This window comes from Tiliqua scincoides, chromosome 5 (genome assembly GCF_035046505.1).
Source record: "Tiliqua scincoides isolate rTilSci1 chromosome 5, rTilSci1.hap2, whole genome shotgun sequence".
NCBI lineage: Eukaryota > Metazoa > Chordata > Lepidosauria > Squamata > Scincidae > Tiliqua > Tiliqua scincoides.
In genome coordinates this window covers 15,876,952-15,897,983 of record NC_089825.1, presented here as the reverse complement: position 1 = coordinate 15,897,983, position 21,032 = coordinate 15,876,952, and the positions used below count along the sequence as shown (strand labels likewise).

Below are 21,032 nucleotides of genomic sequence, written 5' to 3'. Positions count from 1 at the left end.
TTGGTCTATCAGGTAGTCCCATACTTTGCAACAATCCCCAGAAAAGAAGTCTCTTGAATTGTTCTTTGCTCCTGCACAAACAAGATGGAAAACCAACCTTCGTGATGTTTCTATCTCAATTGAACAGCTAGTACCGCTTGTTATAATGTTCCAGAGTGGCATTATGAAACGTGAGATGACATGAGCTGAATAGATAACTTTGTACTCTTGAAAGGGGGGGAAAGAGGTGACAGTAACCTGACTTTCATGTCACTGCACTCCCTAATGGTGAGTAAGCCTGACAATGACAACTGTGAACTTCTGCTCCTAGGCAGCCTTTCAAAACCAAGGAAAGACTTAAAAGCAGAGTTGTTTCCAGGGTTCATCTTATCACAAGCATTTGCTGCACACTGTAGTTGAGTATGGTATGAGTACCAAAAAAAGAAAGGAAGAAAAACAGAAACAGCAGCTTTGTGCTTCCACAGACTCTTATGTGAGGCTTTTAGATAAGCTCCCTCAGCAAAGCCAACCTAAACAACTGCCTCTCTCTCTCTCTCTCTCTCATATGAGAGAGAGTGTTTATATGCCTGCCATGGAAACAGACAGTTGTACAGATGTTAACGCAAGATGCTGTCTGATGAATTGCAATTACTTTCCAAGTTTCTGCTAGAATATATCCCTCCTGCATCTATGTGTAGAAGATTTTTGCAAACCTTCCCCCCCTCTCCCCTAGAGTTACAAAGTTATAAATATTAAAGAAATATGAACTGTTTGATCATTTGAATGGAAAAAGGAAGGAAACTCCATTTGAATACATCTTCATTCTGAGGAAATACTCTATACATTAATAAATGCTTTCAACACAATCAATATTTCGGGGGGAGGGGAAGAGGAGAGGGAGAACTCTTGCTGATGTTTTAATCAATGAAGGCTGTAGCAGAAATTAGTATTACGCACACTATTGCCCTTCTCAAGTTCTGGAAAATCGGAAGGGGGAGGATTAGCCTCTGACATAGTGACAGCAAAGTCTCTACTTTCATATCAGTCACATGACCCACAATGAAAATAAATTAAGTAGAACCAGTGTAGATATTTTAATATGAACTTGAATGAAGAACACAGCAGCCCATTTCCGGATGCGTTTTTAGCTGCCAGAGCACACACTGTTCCCATGCACCAAACTTGATGCCTCCTATGTGATATGTTGCAATTTCTAAGAGCAACAGAAGGTTTCAACTAGGAGTTCCATGATTTTTTTAAAGCAGCCCTAGGTGTTGCGGGGGGGAGGGGGGGAGAAGGGATGTTTAACCCTTTCCTCTTGTTTAGATCAGTTGCTCCTTGGTCTCTAAATGCCTCCAGAAGCTTCTATTTGTCCTCTAGAAAAATTTGCAGATACCATATATTTATGTGCATGTTTCCATATGTGGGATAAATACTATAGCAGCTTCTGGTGGTAGGTGTGATTTTATATAGGGGAGACAGTGATGTAGGAAAGAGTGACCGCCCACCCACCCAGTGCCCCATGCATGGTAATCCTCATGCAGCTGCTTTGACATTTAGACAAAAAATTGCAGGAGACTCTGATCATGAATTTCCTGCATCAGGTCTAGTTTATTCCTAAGAGCACCCTCTTAAGCCAACCACTTATGGACTCACTCTAGATAGGAAAAACACATAATGGGGAATCCTTGTTGAGTTTTCCACATCTGGGAAACTTCCTTTCTTTGGAGGTTCATCCAAGTCTGGGTATCCTTTAGAAGTACTGCAAGACCTATTTATTTGGATTGGCTTTTGGCAGCTGGGATAAGTCAATGCAGACCTGCATGCAAATGAATGTTCATACAACTTTAAATCATCTTTCTCCATGTGGATGCTACACATAGCTGTGGCTCCGTACAGATGTTAGACTTTTCACTTAAAACCTGACAAAATATAACAACATCCTCAAAATAAAAAGAAAGGGCTCACCCAGCATTTTTCATTCTTTCTGATATACCCTGGATAGATAATGAAAATGAGATGTAAGTTCTGAGCTAGCATTATTCCTTCTCCATTTGTCGTGCAAAACAGTGGAGTTGCTACTTTCTCGCTTCTGCCTATCTATAGGCAACCAAAACCTGCCTTTCCTCTGTTGTCTGTCGAATCCCAGGATATGCAGCATAAAGATGTGGCATTTGCAACAGGGGTTTTGATTTAGAGGAAAAAACCAAATAATCTTGATTACTGATTCAGGGCCCAATCCTATCCAACTTTCCAGCATCTGTTCAGCCACAATGCAGCCTCAAGGAAAGGGAACAAATGTTCCCATACCTTGAGGAGGCCTCTGTGACTGCCTCCCCAACAAAGGAAGCAGTGCATATCCCATTGGCACAGCAGCACTGGCACTGCAAAATTGGGCCCTAAGGTTGCAATCCTATCCACACCTATCTAAGAGTAAGCTCCATTTACTAAAATGGGGCTTACTTCTGAGTAGACATGCATAGGCTTGGACTCTAATACCCATAAGAATTTGGCTACAGAGCTGGGAGCAATATGGATTACTATTTGCATAACTCTGAAATCTCCTCAATACAAATATTATAAATTCTTACAGTTAATATTTTGGTTTTACATTCTTTTTTCCAACTCTTTTTTCTCATTCTCTATAGCAATGGTTCTTAAATTGTGGGTCTGGGACCCACCAATGGGTCATGACTCAATTTTTGGTGGTTCATGAAACTGACAGAGCAGAGTAAGCTATGTGCATCAAAGACTAAACAAGCTGTTACCTGGGTGTGGCGGGTGCACTGCTGCCCAAACCATTATAGTCACACTCTTTGGCATTTATAAATCAGGTAGCAACCTCTAAGGCCTCTAAAAAGTTTGAGAACCACTGCTTTATAGGATAAGGGAACCTCTGACTACAGTTTACTAAAGATGGTAACACAGCAATCCAAAATTCAAAATACGCAAGGTGCTAACCTTGTTTACAAAGACACAGGTTTTGCTTAAGGGATTATAAACTGTGTTATGAAAGGCATTTAAATGCAATGATTTCATGTGAACTGCTTAAATTGAACTGTTGGTCCTATACGTGAACATTAAATGTACTCCGTAAAAATACAATTACTGCTGCCAGGGCAAAAATCTGCCACCCGTTTAAAAGGAATGTCTTGGAAAGGGTAATCATAAAATCCTTGTATGTTATGGATTTGATTAACATTTTACTCCCTAAGGATTCCCAATTGTACAATAACAGGAGTTCCTTAGATTTTAAATACCACAGACAGGAACAGATTTCACTAAAAACAGATGTGGAACCCTTATGTTGGCCTTTTGACTGGTTTTGAGAGCTAAAACTTGGTTGGTAATTGATACCTATTAACATGTTTGTTGTTTAGATGGCAGAAATGGAAACACTATATTGTTTTCCCCCATGAAAGGGCACGTTAATGAGGGGCAGTTGGACCTGCATTTCAACTGCAGTTCCTTACTCTCGATTAAATGGGTTGTTTGAAAACAACAACAACTCTATTTCACCAGAAAAGGGAACTGTAAAAACAACAACAACTCTATTTCACCAAAAAAGGGAACTGTAAAATAGGAAGCATATAAGAGAACAGGTTATGTTTCAACATAAAGAGAGGAACCAGCAACAAGGAACAGCAAAGAGCTTTCTCAAGATTGTTTTGGTAACCTTTTATCACAAACGTTCCTTCATTTTTACTTCTCTCAAGTGGACAATTTTCTTAAAAATGGCAAATTTTTAAAGAAACCAGTACACTGGGTACACTTGGAAGATTCCCAATAGCACTTCTTCACAGATGAAAGAACCTCTACACTGAGTCAAACCATTGGCCATTGTTTTCAGTATTGTCTCAGCTGATTGGCAGCTGCTTTCTAGGTTTCAGATGGGACTATTTCTCAGCCCTGTTTCTTGGCCGCTTGCATACAAATAACAATCTCTGCTACTGAGAAATGGCCCCATTGCCATCTGACAAATCCTCATTTCCCTCACTTGCCCATGGTGTATTTCTATGAGCAGTTCCAGCACCAGTTTGCTGGAGAGCTGCAGATGAGCTGCTGTTTCTACATAAAATAATATCCAAACTGGAATAGATGATGCTGGATGTCATTAATAGCTATATAGTAACAAGCACCCCATGTGCTGATTACTTGGTGCAGATTCTTATGCAATTGAATAGGGAATGGAAAGAAACTAGAAATCTCACTGAGACCAGATTTAATTGATCTAAGGCAGACCAGACAGATGTTTCTTTAGCATATATTGGAAACCATACAATACTCTGCCCTAAGGATTTGTACAGTCTGCTCACAATAAACCTTATCTGCACACATTTTTTTCTTTTTTTCTTTTTCTGAAAGGATGGTCAGAATATAACCATTCGCATTTCTGCTAGTTAGTGTCTTCTGGAAGCCTAGGCTCTTTTTCTGAAGGCATTAGAAGTGGTGCTAATGCTGTCACTATCTGTCATGCCAGGCAAACCTGTCTCAAATTCTGCTACCAGCAAAATTAAGTGATATTTCTAGTTCTTCCTTCATTAGTAATGGTGGTAGTGCTGCTCTTTCAGATGGATGTGGTAAAGGACATATCAATTATTGCCACCATCAGTGGGCTAGGAATTATGGGCAGCTGCCCACATTTGTTGTCTTCCTACACAGAAGTTTAATTGGCTTCTGGAAGCAATGGAGGCTTCGCCTTTTGATGAGGCCATCCTAATAATGACGCTCCATTCTAAGGCACTTTTTTTTGCATATTTGCCCATATCTGTTGCCCTCTGTTCTTGAGATTAACCTAACTTCTTTTAATTTTTCCCACTGCCATCTGTTTTTTGGCTTCCCTCTGAATCCTTTTGATATCATCTTAATGCTTGCTTAAAAGTGAACTATAGGAATAATAATCTACCATTTAGATTTTTAAAATTTAACTATACAGTAGTAACTATAAAAATGATTTTTATTTTAAAAGCAGAGTAAAGGAAAGGTAGGAAGGAAGGATTTAGAATTCAGTGCTAATGCTTCCTATCCTTCTCTGGAATTGTGGCAGTCTTTTTTTTTGTAGTCAAGGTTTGCTTCATTTTCCTATAGCTTCTTTCCTGGGAGTTCAAATCAACTGACTTTTGTTAACTATGCAGAAGTGTGATTAAAATTTATCATTTACAATTAGCTGGTTTTCAGCAGCTCAGGATGTGCTGAGGCCTCATAAACTGGACACCTGAGAATCCCATTGTGTACCAAAGGATCAGGAATGAAAGATTTCCCTTGACTTTCTTCCCCTGGATGATTACCACTCAACAAGTTTTTAAGCTTTCTTGCAGACAGACAACCTTAGAGGAAACACTGATGTGAAAGTTCTTATGGACAGCTAATGATGCATTATTCTTATATGTCAGTTAGACATTTCCTACGGAAAACAAAAAAAGCCCAACGAATGCCCCAGTTATTTAAACTACTGGAAGCTTTCGATACTGCATTATTAATCTAACAAATGTGAATATTTCTCTCCTGGCTCCTGCTGTCATCAACGACATTTAGATCACAATTAAAGAGGAAAGCGAAGGTTCTAATTAAACAACACAGGAAAAAAATAAATCTGATATTTATTCTAACAAAGCCTTTGAATTCTTATCAGGCTTTTGAAAAGAAATGAAAAGGAAACCCAGCAACCCAGCACTATTAATTTGGTCCAATTCTGTAACAATACATGAATAATTTTAACACATCCATAAATGATAAAGCAATGACCATCCTAGTTTTCATTTACCAACTGCACATGCTAGTATGATAAAAAGAAAATTATTCTTCACCTAAACCAAATTTCTCCACTGAGATATTTTGAAGGTCTGTATTGGGATTAGGGGTTGGAATGATGAGGAGAAAGAGTAATTTACTCTTGTAAATTTGCCCATCCACAGCAATAAGGACACCAGAATTGTGTCTTGGAAAATCCAGATAAGCCAATTTTATATCCTTTTATGTACTACTACTCTCCCACACTGCACCAAAAACTGATTCACAAAACCAGGGAGGGGTAGCATGCATGTTCAGAACCAACATTGTACATAATGCAAAGGATCTGTTATTTGAACAATGTGCACCTTAAGCCAAGTAGACATTTTCTGAGTTGAGGCCAAAATAGGCCTTTCCTTGCAGTTTCACATTCTGATTTTCTGCATATGAATGGAAATATTTTTGGATTTCTCCAGGATGGTATATATTAAATACAATCCTTTGAGTGAATACAGACAACCATATCCCAATGTATATGTAAGCACTTAATGCTTATGTTCTGTTTTATGCTGCCAAGTGATACAGGGGAAATTTTGCCATATATCAAGTACAGATGAATAACTTTAACTTTACTTAGGCTTTATACAGTACTTTCCCCTTCTTGTATAGGGTTTCATATTGTTCACTTTTAGACTGCATTTTTAAACTTATGCATAAAACTTACAAAGGCAAATACAGCATTTCCCCTCCTGTTATCCTCTAGCCTTTACATTGTGCTGGTATTCTAGCCATGGGTCTAATGTTTTGATGTACAAAAAACAAAATGTTCATCCAGTTTCTGGTTTAGTCTTGTGCAAGATTCAGATCTTTGGAAGTGAAATTCTCATTCATCTACCAAGTAGCTCTTGAGAATCATTCATCTGAAAGCCAGCACAGGCTGTTTAGTAGACCATTTTGCTTAAAGTGGCTGTTAAACTAATATTGACTTTTCCCTTTAAATCAGACTATTACTTGTGCCCAGAAGACTGAAAAAAAATTGCAGGAAATAGAAGAATTCATCTTCTTGACCCTTTATTTCCTCTCCATGCCTTTGAGAATCAGTCATAAAAGATTGCTATCATATAGTAAGTGTACAATATTCAGGCACAGTGGTTTTCTTATTATGCAGAAATCTTTTCTACAATAAACTGATAAATTTATTTACCTTGAAAAAAACAATTTTCCCCATTACTTCATTTCAAAAGTCCCTCAAATAATTGCATTCCTTTTTATTCTTTAATTAGTTTATTTTATTTTATTAACGTGATTTGGTTGTTGTTCATACCTGTATCCATTCTTTGTTGGAATCTTCTCCTGGAGTCCACCCATTTTCAGGGTAATTTAATCGAGACCTTTCAGAAGACCAGTTGGTGCTATATTGGGAAGAGGCACTGATTTGGTCAGAATGAATTTCACCAGATTCCATGCCAAGCGGTTCTGCGCACTGGAAATCTAAAATTAAAAATTGGTTGGTATAGTTACTTCTCGTATCTCCAAAGTAATCTTTCACAGGGGGTTTACAAAGCTAAATTAATAAATAAATTGAATTTTAAATCATGCAATCTACATAAATCTTAAACAGCCTGTAGGGAGTCATGCATGACAGTGTCTATAATTGCATATAATACTCTTTCAAGATGTTATACACTATTTAATTGTTAATTTTTTGCAAACATATTTCTAAGGATAGTGGAACTTTGAGCATTTGTTCTAACTTCTCAGTATAATTTGGTCTTTCCTCCAGTCCAAGCTGCTCCAAAATTCAATATATCTTTTAGAGTGGATGGGCCAGCTTCTCAAGGATTACATTCTCAAAATCTGGAAGTTCTCTTAGACCCATCACCAAGGTTCTAAGTAACATCAATTAAAAATGACATACTCCAGTGTTTCTCAAACTGTGGGTGAGAAGCCACTAGGTGGGTCGCGAGCCAATTTCAGGTGGGTCCCCATTCATTTCGACATCAATTTTATTTTTAATGTCACTGCATTTAGGCAAATATCACCGATCTGTTAACAAGCTATTATGTATATGTTTTTAACAAAGATAGCCAGTGGGACTTACTCCAAGGTAAGCGTGGATAGGATTGCAGCCTTTGGAATGTTTGGGGAATTTTTTTAAAAAAAATAGATCAGCAACTGCTTCAGAGGGTTAGGAGGGTTGTTCTTAAGTTTAAGAAAATTTTTAAACTTATAGTTATTGTAAACTTTTAATTGACGGGCAGGATCCTGCACACCTTGGGCTACCGCGGGAGGCACCTCAGGAGAAGGGGACTTTCGTTCCCTTCTCCCTGGTAAGGTAAGCAGCCCTGCAATGGGGCTACTCACTTTACAGCTGACCAAAAGGTTGGCGGTAAAGTAAAGGCATTCATGTAGGGCAGGGGTGTCCAAAGTTTTTGGCAGGAGGGCCAAATCAGCTCTCTGACACTGTGTCGGGGGCCGGGGGGAAAAAGAATTAATTTACATATAAAATTTGAATAAATTTACATACGTTTACATAAATGAATATATTAAAGATGAACTTATATGAATAAATGAAGGTCTTGCAATAGCTCAATGCCTATAAAAGGCCTTGCACAAAGCAAAGCTGGCCTTTCCTTTGCTGCCGCTGCTGCGTCACAAATATGAAAGAGCAAGCAGTGGAGGGAGCTCTCATCCCACAGCTCACACGAGAGGTCAAACAGTCGCCCTCAAGCTGAGAGAAGTTGTGTTGGGCCAGTGCAGGCTTCAACAAATCTCCAGAGGGCCAGACTGGAGACTGGGGGCTCCCTGAGGGCCGCATTTAGAGACCTCGAGGGCCACAAGTGGCCCCCGGGCCAGGGTTTGGGCACCCCTGATGTAGGGCACCGAGCCCTCCACAAATGCCTTGGATCCTGTGGAGTGGAGCTCCACAGACCCACCTCCCTCCCTCCCCCCCGGCATGCCTTCAGCCTGCCCCCCTCCGCGCGTCACGCCTCCCCTGCCCTCTCTCCGCCCCCCACTGGCTTCCCCTCTCCACGGACGCCTCCTCCCCACCCCGCCCCTGCCCCTGCCCCCGCTTGCTGTGCTGTAGCTCGGCGGTCCGATAGACTGCCGAGCCATGGAGGCTGGGCGACCGCTCCGTCCGGCACCGGCCAGGAGCCCTGCGGTGAGGCTTGCCTTATGGCATGTTTGCGACAGCCCGCAGCGGCATGGAGTTGCGGCAAGGAGCCCAGGATTGGGCTCTTAGGGTGCAATCCTAACCCCTTATGTCAGTCCTTTCCAGTCCTGGCACAGCTGTGCCAATGGGACATGCGCAGCATCCAGCAGTTGGGTGTCACTCATGGAGGCCTCCTCAAAGTAAGGGAATGTTTGTTCCAGTACCTCGGAGCTGCATTGCCCTTATGTCAAAGCTGGAAAGCACTGGCATTAGGGGTTAGGATTACACCCTCAATTAATTTGATTTTGTCTTATGGGTGGTGTTAAAAGTTTTCCTGCTTGATGATGTCACTTCCAACCATGACATCACTTCCAGGTGAATGACATCATTTCCAGTGGGTCCTGATGGATTGTCATTCTAAAAAGTGGATCCCGGTGCTAAAAAGTTTGAGAAGCACTTACATACCTTATTTGGAAAAGGGAGGGTTAAAACCCAATGAAATTTCCTACAATTGTCTAACAGCCCAATCCTATACCAGCCCAGGTCATGTACAGCAGCAAACAGAGCACATGCTGCATGCTGTACGGAGGGTGACCAGATGGCCTGGGAGAGGTGACTAAAATATATACTTACCTTCCCACAGGATGCCTGGCATCCAATGGGTCTCTTCAGACCTACACTAGCTATTTAGCTGGCATAACTCCAGTGCTTCAGTGGCCATGTCAGGCCAGGAAAATGGGGATATGATCTTGGTGTGTATCCCTGCCACCATGATCCTTCTCCCCAGTTTGGCCCACTATCTGCCTCGCTCCTGCCCTGAATTTTGCCTGCCACCACCTTACCTGCTCTATTGGGGCACCTAGGAGCCACTGGCATGGGTGCAAGGTTTCTGATTGTTCCCTCCAGTGGCTCCAAAGAAAATGATGTCAGTGCAGGTTTTGTGCCATGGGAACACAACTTTGACTGGCGGATCATGAGACCAGTCAGTGTAAACCCAGCATCAGATTGGACTGTATAGTTTTAATTTGCTTCCCCTTCTAGTAACACTCTTGTATTTATTTACTCTACACTGAATCTAAGTCCAAAAATAACGAAATTACTATCCTTACTAAAATCTGGGTCAAAAACTACCAAAGTGATTTATCCAATCTTTCCTCATATTTATATCATATTGTTACCTATGAATGTAATGCTGTAAATGAGAGTAGAGAAAGTGTAATTCAAAACAGCATAGATATCTCTAGGTTAATGAGATAACTGTGCTGTTTTGAATTACACTCTCCCTATAATTTACTTTCATCTACAGCATTACATTCATAGGTGACTTACTAAAAGTTCTGTAAAACTTTTTTTTATCATTCCTTGTTCATCAAACCAATCTGTCAGATAAATCAGACTGTTCACATGATGATAAAGCTTAATATCTGGCAAAGCTCTTCCACCTTCCTCCTGACTGTTTCTCAGTATTCTCAAATTCACTCTCAGTTTTCTCCAGACACAGATAAATACAGTCTGAAAAACACTGCACTGAGGGGACCAGGCTGCCACTGTTCCCTGTTTAGTTATTTATTCTAACCAGATGTAAAACTTGTGTTGAAAATTAGAAGCAACTAGCATTCCTCTATGTTAGGCTGTGCAGAGACAAGAAAATCTGAAGAGCTATGGAAGATAAACTAAATTCCTGCTTTAGGTTAGGATTCAGGCAAAGCTTTTGAGTGTTGTTGGGAAACTTGCAGGAGACTGAATTTGATCTGCTTCACTTAAAAACTTCAGCCTTAAAAGCTGTCAATCTTGTCTTCACCCCCTCTTTCCTCCACATGGGAGATAAAACAGGCCAGTCCTTATGACAAGCATAAAATTCAGACAAGAGGCACTAAATCCAAATGTAGCACTAAATGTTAACAGGAGATTTGCTATAAAATGTTTTATAAATCTGAAAGCTGCAGTGGTGTGACAAGGGGTGTGATTAACCTTGTATTCATACAATTTTAATTCTGGTTGGAGGGGTTTTTTGCTTAAACAAATGAGATGTGGTTGATCAGTATTTCCCTTATGAGACAGACAATTTTGAAAATTCAGACAATAAAATTACAACTGGTCGTATTAGGAGATATTCAGGAATGAGTCAGACTTCTTTATATTGTGGAAACTCCACTTGAAATGGTGAAATACAGCATTTCTCCAAACATGAATTTTAGTATAGATACAAACATTGTTATTTTTATGATCTCTTATTCCCTAATATCCTATGCAGCCCCATTTGATGAGGGCTTACTTCCAGAAAAGCCTAAGGCTACAGTTCGATAACACTTTCCTGGGAGTAAGCCCCATTGAACACAATGGGACTTACTTCTGAGTAGACATGCATAGGATTGCAATTCTGCAGCAATTGTTTTAGGAGTTGATGGGGATTCTGTGCATGGCTGCCATCTGTGGTGATCTACCAGTACCACATTTTGGAACCTCTTTCTGGACAGGAAAGGTTTTTAGGCTGGCTCTGATTCCCAGCTTCTGGCTTCCAGTTCCAGGACCCATTCAACATCTGATAATCTGAACATATACACTTTGTAGAATAAAACAAGTTTCTTGACCAAATGGTTTTAACTTAGTTAGGCTGGCTTTTGTTGGCCAGGCTGAGCTGGTTGGCAAATAATGGTTTTAGAAGGTGTTATTTTAATTGGGGCTATTAATTTACATTTACACCAATCTAATCTGTTTTTCTATTAGTTATCTGGCCAGATCACTCAGGTTAGAAATTTCAATTTCAAAATTAATTAATCCCAATTAATCCAATTAATCCAATTAATCAATCAATCAATATGCAGGGAGAAAGATTTTTATAGTGTGTTCTTATTGTGAAAAAAATAGCAACTCACAATTCTACTTTTAGCTTCTATGGCTCCTGATGAGAATGGTTGGTCTAGAGCAGAGGTTCTCAAACTCTGAGGGAGCTTTACTCCCTCAGTAAGTTCTTGCGGGAGAGGGGCTAGGGCAGCGACGAGATCCCCAGGATTGCATCGCTAAGAGGGGGCGAGGGGGTATGCTCTGCACTCACATTATGTAGGCAGGGCTGCGGCAGGCTGCAGGAGGTGCAGGGAGCCCTGCGCAGCCCTGCACAGTGCTCCCCGAGGCTTGGAAATGTTCCAAGCCTGGGGGGGGGGCTGTGCAGGACTGCACAGGGCTCCCTGCACCTCCTGCAGCCTGCTGACGCCCTGCCTTCTTGAAGCAAGTGCAAAGCACCCCCCCTTAGCGATGCGATCTTGGGGATCACGTTGCTGCCTCCTTTCCCTTCCCCTGCCCCTTAATGGGACGGGGAAGTATTAAACAAACTGATGGGTCGCAACCCACCAGTTTGAAAACCACTGGCCTAGAGCACCCTATGTCTCCTCATGGCTTCTATTTCTTGTCCCTACAACTGCAAACAGGATGTTGGATATTGTGCATTTGTGGTCTGCTAACATTTCCATCTCAGTTGCAAATGGAGTCTGACTCTCAAGTAGACTGGGCAGTAGGGATGGTTCTGTTTACAAGACTGATTCCAAATATAAGCTATAAAGTGGTTGGAGGAAAGGCTGTTATCAAGATTTTGGACAACTTATACCTTTGTTTGCATTTACTGTTTAGCTGTACTACAGGTACAGCCTATTTATACACGGATTTTTTATACACGTATTTGTCTCAACACGAATGGCCACTTCAAATGAGAAGGAATGTGCTGATCCCTGGAGAGGAGAAAAATACACCCCTTTAAAATCAGTTTAAAAAACTGAACCGTCCTTTAACAATAGCCTCCTTAATGAGAGACAGAGAGGGCAGCTGGCTGACAATCCATCAATCCTTCTCTGTCCAGCGGACCCCTCCCTTCCCCCTGAGTGAAAGAAAGGTGATTTCTGAGTGAAGCACCTTTGTAAGCCCTTGAAGGAGTACTGATTGATGGATTGTCTTCTTAATGACTTATCTTACATCACAAAGGTCAGCAAGGCTGTTTTTAAATCACCGGAGCAAATAAACTTTGTTTTTTAAATTGATTTGCTGTTCTTTGCCATCCACGTGAGTGCTTGGAACAGAACCCATGTGAATAATGACGCTCAACCTGTATTCTCAATTTGCACTGAAATGGGGGGATTTCTTCCATAACCTTGTGACTTTTAAGAGAGTGAACCTTAAAGGAATCTTCTCCTCCTGGCATTGGTAATCCAAGGGTAGCTGCTTTAAAACAGATGCATGTGTACAAAGAGAGAATCTTATTTTTCTAAGGTTCCTTTAAATATTTCATATGGCACTCAGCAGGTGAGGAGATATGACAGAGAATATTTGGCTTACAACTCTGCAGGATGGATAAACACTGACCTTCTGATACGCTGTTCTGCAGGACAGTGTAGTTTGCAGAGAAGCCTTCTTTTGCTATTGCACTATCAGTATAGAAAACCATGGAGAGAATGCCAGTTGAAGAGCGGACTCGACCTGGTGTGTTTTGCCCACAGTATCGTCCTATATGAGGCCCAACTGAAAGAAAAAAGAGAGCAATGGTAAAGTATCTTTTCACTGCAGCAATAGAGGACTACATAATATATAGTATAGACCCCTGAAGAGAGGCCTTCACAGGAAACAGGAAAGACCTTGTAAGTTTCATATCTTATTAGGCAAAACAATATATAGTTGACCCTCAGTATCTGTAGGGGATCTGTGCTCAAACCCCCCCCCCCATCCTGTGGATACGGAAACCCACAGATAATTAAATCAACAGGTAGAGGCCATCAGAGGACCTCTGGACACGACCAGATGTGCCTTCCAGTCATGTCCTGGAGATGTTTTGAGACCTGATGAGGCTGTGCGCAGCTCCCCCACCCCCGGCCTCAGAACAGGAAAATTTCCGGTTTTCACAAAAACCAAAGGTGTCTTTCTAAGGCCTCCAGGTGGTCTTCTGAGGCCTTCTGTGATCTAGCTAGGCTGCATACGGAGACATCTGGAAGATTCACATCAGGGAGGTACAGTGAGGTCTTCCTGACATGGGCAGCAACCTGTGCTGGGTCAAATTCATGAGTCCTGAACTCACAGATAAGGAGGGCCCACTGTATTGTTCCATCCTGCAATAAAATTCCTGCTTCTGAATATTGTAAGCCAAAGTTATAACCCAATACTCTTCCACTGAGTATATGGAAGATCGATCAAAAAATTCAGATAAATTTCCAAGGAATGCATACACAGGGTGCCCAGATACAATGGAGGATCAAGCACCTATAACTTTAACCATTGTATAGAAAAGGGAATTTTGGCAGATGCAGCTTTTTAAAACCTTTCATATTGAGCTGCACCTGCCAAAATTCCCTCTGCTATAATGGTATAATGGTATAATGGTGCCTATGCTCTGTATAGGCATGCTGTCCTCTACAGCAGGGGTGTCCAAAGTTTTTGGTAGGAGGGCTTCTGATACTATGTCGCTCTCACTGAGAGCTGACACTATCAGCTCTCTGACACTATGTCGGGGGCCAGGGAATTTAATTTACATTTAAAATTTGAATAAATTTATTTAAGTTTACATTTACATAAGTTTAAGTTTACATAAATGAATATATTAAAGATTGACTTATATGAATGAATGAAGGTCTTGCAATAGCTCAAGGCCTTGCACAAACCAAGGCCGGCCTTTCCTTTGCTGCCGCTACTGCATCACAGACATGAAACAGCAAGCAGTGGAGGGAGCCCACATCCCACAGCTCACGTGAGAGGTCAAACAGTTGCCCTCACGTTGAGATCAGTTGTGTTGGGCCAGAGCGGGCTCCAACAAATCTCTGGAGGGCCAGAGGCTCATTGGAGACTGGGGGCTCCCTGAGGGCTGCATTGAGAAGCCTCAAGGGCTGCAAGTGGCCCCAGGGCCGGGGTTTGGGCACCCCTGCTCTACAGAATCTGATCACCCTGTGTATACAGTATTTATGATTATGATTGTGAGTATTGACATTAAGAATACGAAGAATTACATAAGAACCTAAGAAGAGCCCTGTAGGATCAGGTCAAGGTCCTATCTAGTTTATCCTCCTGTCTCTCACAGCGGCCCACCAGAGACCTCAGGGAAACACTCAAGATAACAAGATACTTATTTTCTTTGCCACTCCTTTTCCCCTGGCATTCAGAGATAAGTGTTAAAGAAGTCCACTTGTACATTCTAGTCCAGGGGTGCTCAATAGGTGGATCGCGATCTATCGGTAGATCGCGAGGCAAAATGAGTAGATCGCGGAGTGCCGACCCCCCCCTTCAGGTGCCTCTGGGAGGAAACGCCGGGAGTAAGGCCCATTGTACTCAATGGGGCTTTCTCTCAGGTAAGTGTGGCTAGGATTGCAGTCTCACAGCCTAATCCTAGGCATGTCTACTCAGGAGTAAGTCCTGTTATACTCAGTGGGGCTCAAGGTACACCAACATACATTGTACACATAAATGTTATATGTTATGATGGCGCGAACATTGTAAAAAAAACTCTGGTAGATCTCCGGGCCTTGCTGGGTTTCAAAGTAGCGAGCCAAAAAAGTGTGAGCACCCCTGTTCTAGTCCATGAAAACTTGAGATACAAGAAAATGTTTTGGTCTTTGAGGTACCACAAGACTTATCGATTAACTAACTACAGTTTTTTTTGCTTTGGTAATAGCCCTAGTTTTGAATGGTTCAGCTTGCACAACCTATGAGACACCCTCAATCAGTGAGAACAATTAAGATTCAAAAAACAAGTCAAAAAGGAGGAAAGGAGAATTTTGCACTGAAGCAAACAGAATCCAGGAGAGGTACGCTGCATAGCAAAGCATAGCATAGTATAGAAGGTATAGGCACAAATATAACAAAAATGCATCTCCTTAAAAAGATTACCAGAATGTTCTTTATGTAGCTTTGCAGCAAAATGGCATCAGAACATGATATATATGGATAGCTGTACACAGCATCAATATAAGCACCAGGACATGACATGATAAATTAATGTGTTTATGTGATGTTTTGATGCTACTTACTGCACAGCTGTGTACCATGCATTCTGGTTTGAGCAGTTTTCCCTTTCATTGTTTGATTCATGTCTACTTCCTTTGAACTGGTGGGTGTCCTTCAAGATGCTCCATCCCTTCAGTAGCCTCATGTTTGGAGGGCAAGTAGCTGTCACAGGTTATTCAGTAAATGCAGAGAAATACCAGAGTGGCTGCAATTGCCCAGCAATCAATGACCCTTCTCCCCCTTTCCATTCCTTTGTGCTTTCAATAGCTTCAAGCTGCTTTTTTCCCCCTTCATTCATACTGTGGCCTGTGCCACCAAAGAAATAATTTACACGGTGCATGAAATATTTCTCTCAATTACGATAATATTCCTCAGAGGTATTAACTGAAGATATATGCCGATGCAGTCGCCTCTGGAAGTTTAAAAACAACAAATCTTTTGCTAGTAAAATCTATAATAAGGTCGGTGAAAGTTCCTAAGCCTGAGAGCCTCTTACCACAATTTCCACATGGCTCAGAGCCAAAAAACACAGTTTCTGTTCCTTTCCAATCATTTGCTTCTCCCTTCTCTAGAACTTAATAAGTGCTCATTGTGTCTGGACCAGGGGTGCCCAAACACCAGCCCATGGGCCACTTGCAGCCCGCTGAGAGTCCCCATCTGGCCCCCAGGGGGTCCCCCTACCTCCAATGGGCACCCAGTCCTCACCCCAGCCGCGCTGGCCTGCCGCACGAGCTCTGCGCCTTGCTCTCTCTCGCTGCCACTGAGCTCAGTGGCAGCGAAGGAAAGACGAGCCCAGCCGGCATGCAGGGCCTTTTATAGTGGGAAGGTAACATGAGACTTGCAGGTCTCGCGTTACTTCCCACTATAAAAGACTCTCTGCGCTTGCCTGCTAGTCTCTTCTTTCTAGCCCATGGGCTGGACTGGGCTGGGATCAGCTCGGTTTGGCTTGGCTCCTCTCCCCTCTCCTCCTGCAACCTGAGCCAGGGGAGAGAGAGAGAGATCACAAGGGAGGGGAGCCCAGCCCAGCTCCCAGCAGGTCTCCCTCCCGAGGGAGGGAGGGCTGGTTGGCTGGCCAGCCAGCCAGGTAGGCATGCAGCTGGGCAAGCAGGCAGCCAGCCCAAGCAAATGAAGGAGGGAAGGAGGGAGGGCGAGGGGGCAGGTGAGCAGGCGGGTATGTGAAAGTGTGGAAGATCCCCCCCTCCATTTGTGTGTGTGTGTGAATGGGATCATAAATTGGCATGAAGACCCCCCCCCTTCTTAGGGTGAATGTGATCATAAACTGGCATGAAGACCCCCCCCCCCTCCTTAGGGTGAATGTGATCTTAAACTGGATTGAATTCATTCATTCGTTTTCAGTCTCTATTCATTTATGTAAATTTATTCAAATTTGAAATGTAAATTAATTCTTTTTTTTTTTTCCAGCCCCCGACACAGTGTCAGAGAGATGTGGCCCTCCTGCCAAAAACTTTGAGCACCCCTGGTCTGGACTATCAGTAGCGCTTCCAGTAGGTCCCCAGTCCTACAACATCTTCTGTGCATGCTATTCCAGTGTCCTTTTTGTTATCCAGCTCATTCTTTCCGCCCACCCCCATTGCCCCCAGTCAGTGCAATGTAGCTGCAATGTAGTCCCTAGGTAAGGGAATCATTTTTCCCTTGGCTTCTTGACAGTTCCCTCCACAGCAAGCTGCATTGCATACTCTATTGGCATGGCTGCATCAGCGCTGGAAAGCTGGGTAGGACTAGTCCTTAATGTCACATATTGTCTGACAACCCTACAAAACTTTATCACATGGTTCATTCATAAGACTCCGACTTTCAACACTATATTAAAAGTTCTTAAAATTTTACAGTTTAGACAGCAGTCTATTCTCACTGTACACTGACAACAGCCTCCCCGGTGTGACCAAAGTTTGCCAGGGAGGCTGCCGATCTCCCTGCATGATCACTCTGCTGTGTCTGCCAAGACACATGGGGGAGATCAGGCGAACAATGGCAGCCTCCCTCATGGGATGGTAAACTCTGTTCCTGTGGGGAAGGGTTAGCGAGGGTGCCGGATCTGGCCCACAGGCCACAGTTTGGAATGCCATGGTATAAAGGACCCAATGGGATGCTCCATATTGCCCTCTGATGCCTCATGCATGGGAGGACAGGGTGAAGTCACCCCCACCTTCATAATGGCAGTTGTTGGCAACCTTCAGTCTTGAAAGACTATGGTATCGCGCTCTGAAAGGTGGTTCTGGAACGGCGTCTAGTGTGGCTGAAAAGGCCAATTTGGGAGTGACAATTCCTTCCACATTGGGAGCAAGTGCAGTCTGTCCCTGGTCTGTCTCCCTGGCTATGGGCCTTCCTTCTTTGCCTCTTTGCCTCAGTCTGTTGGCCAAGTGTCTCTTCAAACTGGGAAAGGCCATGCTGCACAGCCTGCCTCCAAGCGGGCCGCTCAGAGGCCAGGGTTTCCCACTACTTGAGGTCCACTCCTAAGGCCTTCAGATCCCTCATGCAGATGTCCTTGTATCACAGCTGTGGTCTACCTGTAGGGTGCTATCCTTGCACAAGTTCTCCATAGAGGAGATCCTTTGGGATCCGGCCATCATCCATTCTGACAACATGACTGAGCCAACACTGGCGTCTCTGCTTCAGCAGTGCATACATGCTAGGGATTCCAGCACGTTCCAGGACTGTGTTGTTTGGAACTTTGTCCTGCCAAGTGATGCCGAGGATGCGTCGGAGGCAGCGCATGTGGAAAGCGTTCAGTTTCCTCTCCTGTTGTGAGTGAAGAGTCCATGACTCGCTGCAGTACAGAAATGTACTCAGGACGCAAGCTCTGTAGACCTGGATCTTGGTATGTTCCGTCAGCTTCTTGCTGGACCAGACTCTCTTTGTGAGTCTGGAAAACGTGGTAGCTGCTTTATCGATGTGTTTGTTTAGCTTGGTATCGAGAGAAAGAGTGTCAGAGATCGTTGAGCCAAGGTACACAAAGTCATGGACAACCTCCAGTTCATGTGCACAGATTGTAATGCAGGGAGGTGAGTCCACATCCTGAACCATGACCTGTTTTTTCTTCAGGCTGATAGTCAGTCCAAAAGGTTGATAATTTGGTGCTTTCAAACTTAGACTTTTTTTTTTTAGTTTCAAGTATATTGAAACAGTGGATATAATACCTGCAAGCCACTCCTGCACTGTGCTGATGCACATGCCGTTTGCTCCAGGTAGGTTCTAGCAAATTCAGTATGGAAGGCACAACCCAAAATAGGGCTAGTAAATCACATACAGTTGTTTTCCCCATTTCTAGCTTAGCAAGAAGAATCGTGGAATGATAAAGTATGAGCCATATCACCTTCTAACAAATCAGCTGCGGCATTGAGGAGTGTATATTTGCATCATGAAATTGGATGGCATTGATTTTCTTTCCTAGTGGTAGAAAGTGGAAATTGTAGGTTTTTGATGACTTATGATATACTCGCTCCTCTACTATTAAGATAATGTAACTCAGGGCAATTTGTGTGGTACTTGTGATTTAGCATGACTTTTATTTATAACCAACTTCGTAGGTGTCTGCTGTTGTCTGCCAGGCCATGTCTGGAATAATTTTTGAATGTTTACACTGAAATGGTCCACTGGGCTATCATGTGCACATTGTTACCTTGAGCTTGTGTAACACATTTAGCAATTCTAATAAAGCTCATGCAGAATCCAAAGCATAATTTTAGCACACTTTTGACTTCTCCTGGTCATTTTTCCAGTTGTAACATAACCCATGAATGAGTCGTCATCATTACTGAAGTTGAACTGGTTAAGCCATCTCTGCCCAGTGTAGCATAAACACAACAGGGATAAAATGTGTACACCTGTGGGCTGGGAAGAAATGGGTTAATATCACAGAAGCAAAGCAGATATTAGTTTTCTAGTATTAGAACCCTATGTATCCTTGAAGGAAGGATGTAAAACAAACAAATCACTATTTTATCTTATTCTGGGGATTCTCTTTTATTTGACTGTCCTGGACACCAGGAACAGTTTCTATTTTCTGGCACATCTACTTGTTAAACCACCTGTCTTTTGGGAGTTGCCAGAGTTGTCTTTTTTCAGGTGTGTCAGCTCCCTCCCCTTTGGGTCTCCAGAAGTTAAGTCTGAGTGGGCCCCAGAGATAATTTGGCTTGAGCTACATTTATGTAAATGCACACATCTGCACAATGGCAGTGAACTGCTTCTACCATACCCTAACTACCTATCCAAAGAGCAAGGTTGCAATCCTATACACACTTTCCTGGGAGTAAGCTCCACTGGACACAATAAGACTTCCTTCTGAGTAGTCATGCATAGGATTGTGCTGTAGATGATGCGAAATGTGTCCAAGTTGCAGTTGTACTATAAATATAACTAGTTCTATTGTGAGATAAAACATTATGTTAAACACCACACCATTAAAAAGTAAATGTTATTTTTAGTTTATGACATGCAATGTGTCAGAAGATATTGCTGGACAAGCTATTGCAGAGTAAACACAAAGCAGACAGTAGAAAGCCTTAGTAAATCAATGCATAATAGTTTTGGAGAAAGAAGGACATTGACAAGAACAGAGGTGTTAAAAGTGCTGAAGTCCCTTTCTTCATTTCTGAAGTGGTGGAGGGCATGCATCACATATTCTATGATTTTGGTTGCCTTGGCAATACTTTCATATGCTGAAATACCTGTTTTTAAATACCTTGGTGTTCCTCAACCTTTCTCTGTCTCCAAATACTTGCTGTTCCCACCCCCTCACTGTGTTCAACCCTCCCATATTCAAAGTCCTATCTACAAGCAGCCTCAATACTTATGTGTGATCTGTACTCTGTATAGAGATCACAGGTACCGAGCCTACATGGGTTGACTCTGCATGAAATCTGCATTTATGGTTTTCTTTTCTTCCTTAATTAAGTTCATCTGGGGCTGATATATCTTTTTGCATGATGTCTAAATACAGCAGAGAAGTTTTGGAAGATGAGGAAGGGAGGTTTAGAAGTCTCCTACGCTTAGAGAGGTGTATGATATTATGTATATCGGAGAGTTTCTTAAGCCTCAACCCAAACTATTGAAAGGGCCTGGACAATTTTTTTACAGGAGCCTTGGGGATCTGTTGATTTGTGATTCCCCCTTTCCTAATTCTTCACCCAAAAAAGTCAGTAGGATTTTCTGTGTGTCAAACACATTTGACTAATCA

General features: G+C 42.4%; 1 protein-coding gene across 3 annotated transcripts in view; it reads right to left on the bottom strand.

Annotated features, from left to right (window-relative positions):
• Window positions 1–21,032, bottom strand: part of NRP1 (neuropilin 1) — a 177,237-nt gene that overhangs the window by 64,328 nt on the left and 91,877 nt on the right. For all 3 annotated transcript variants that reach the window (XM_066626915.1, XM_066626916.1, XM_066626917.1), the window contains exons 5-6: window positions 13,214–13,369; window positions 7,034–7,200 (exon numbers count right to left, since the gene is read on the bottom strand). In XM_066626915.1, the coding sequence (XP_066483012.1) occupies window positions 7,034–7,200; window positions 13,214–13,369 (323 nt within the window). The remainder of the gene's footprint in view (window positions 1–7,033; window positions 7,201–13,213; window positions 13,370–21,032) is intronic.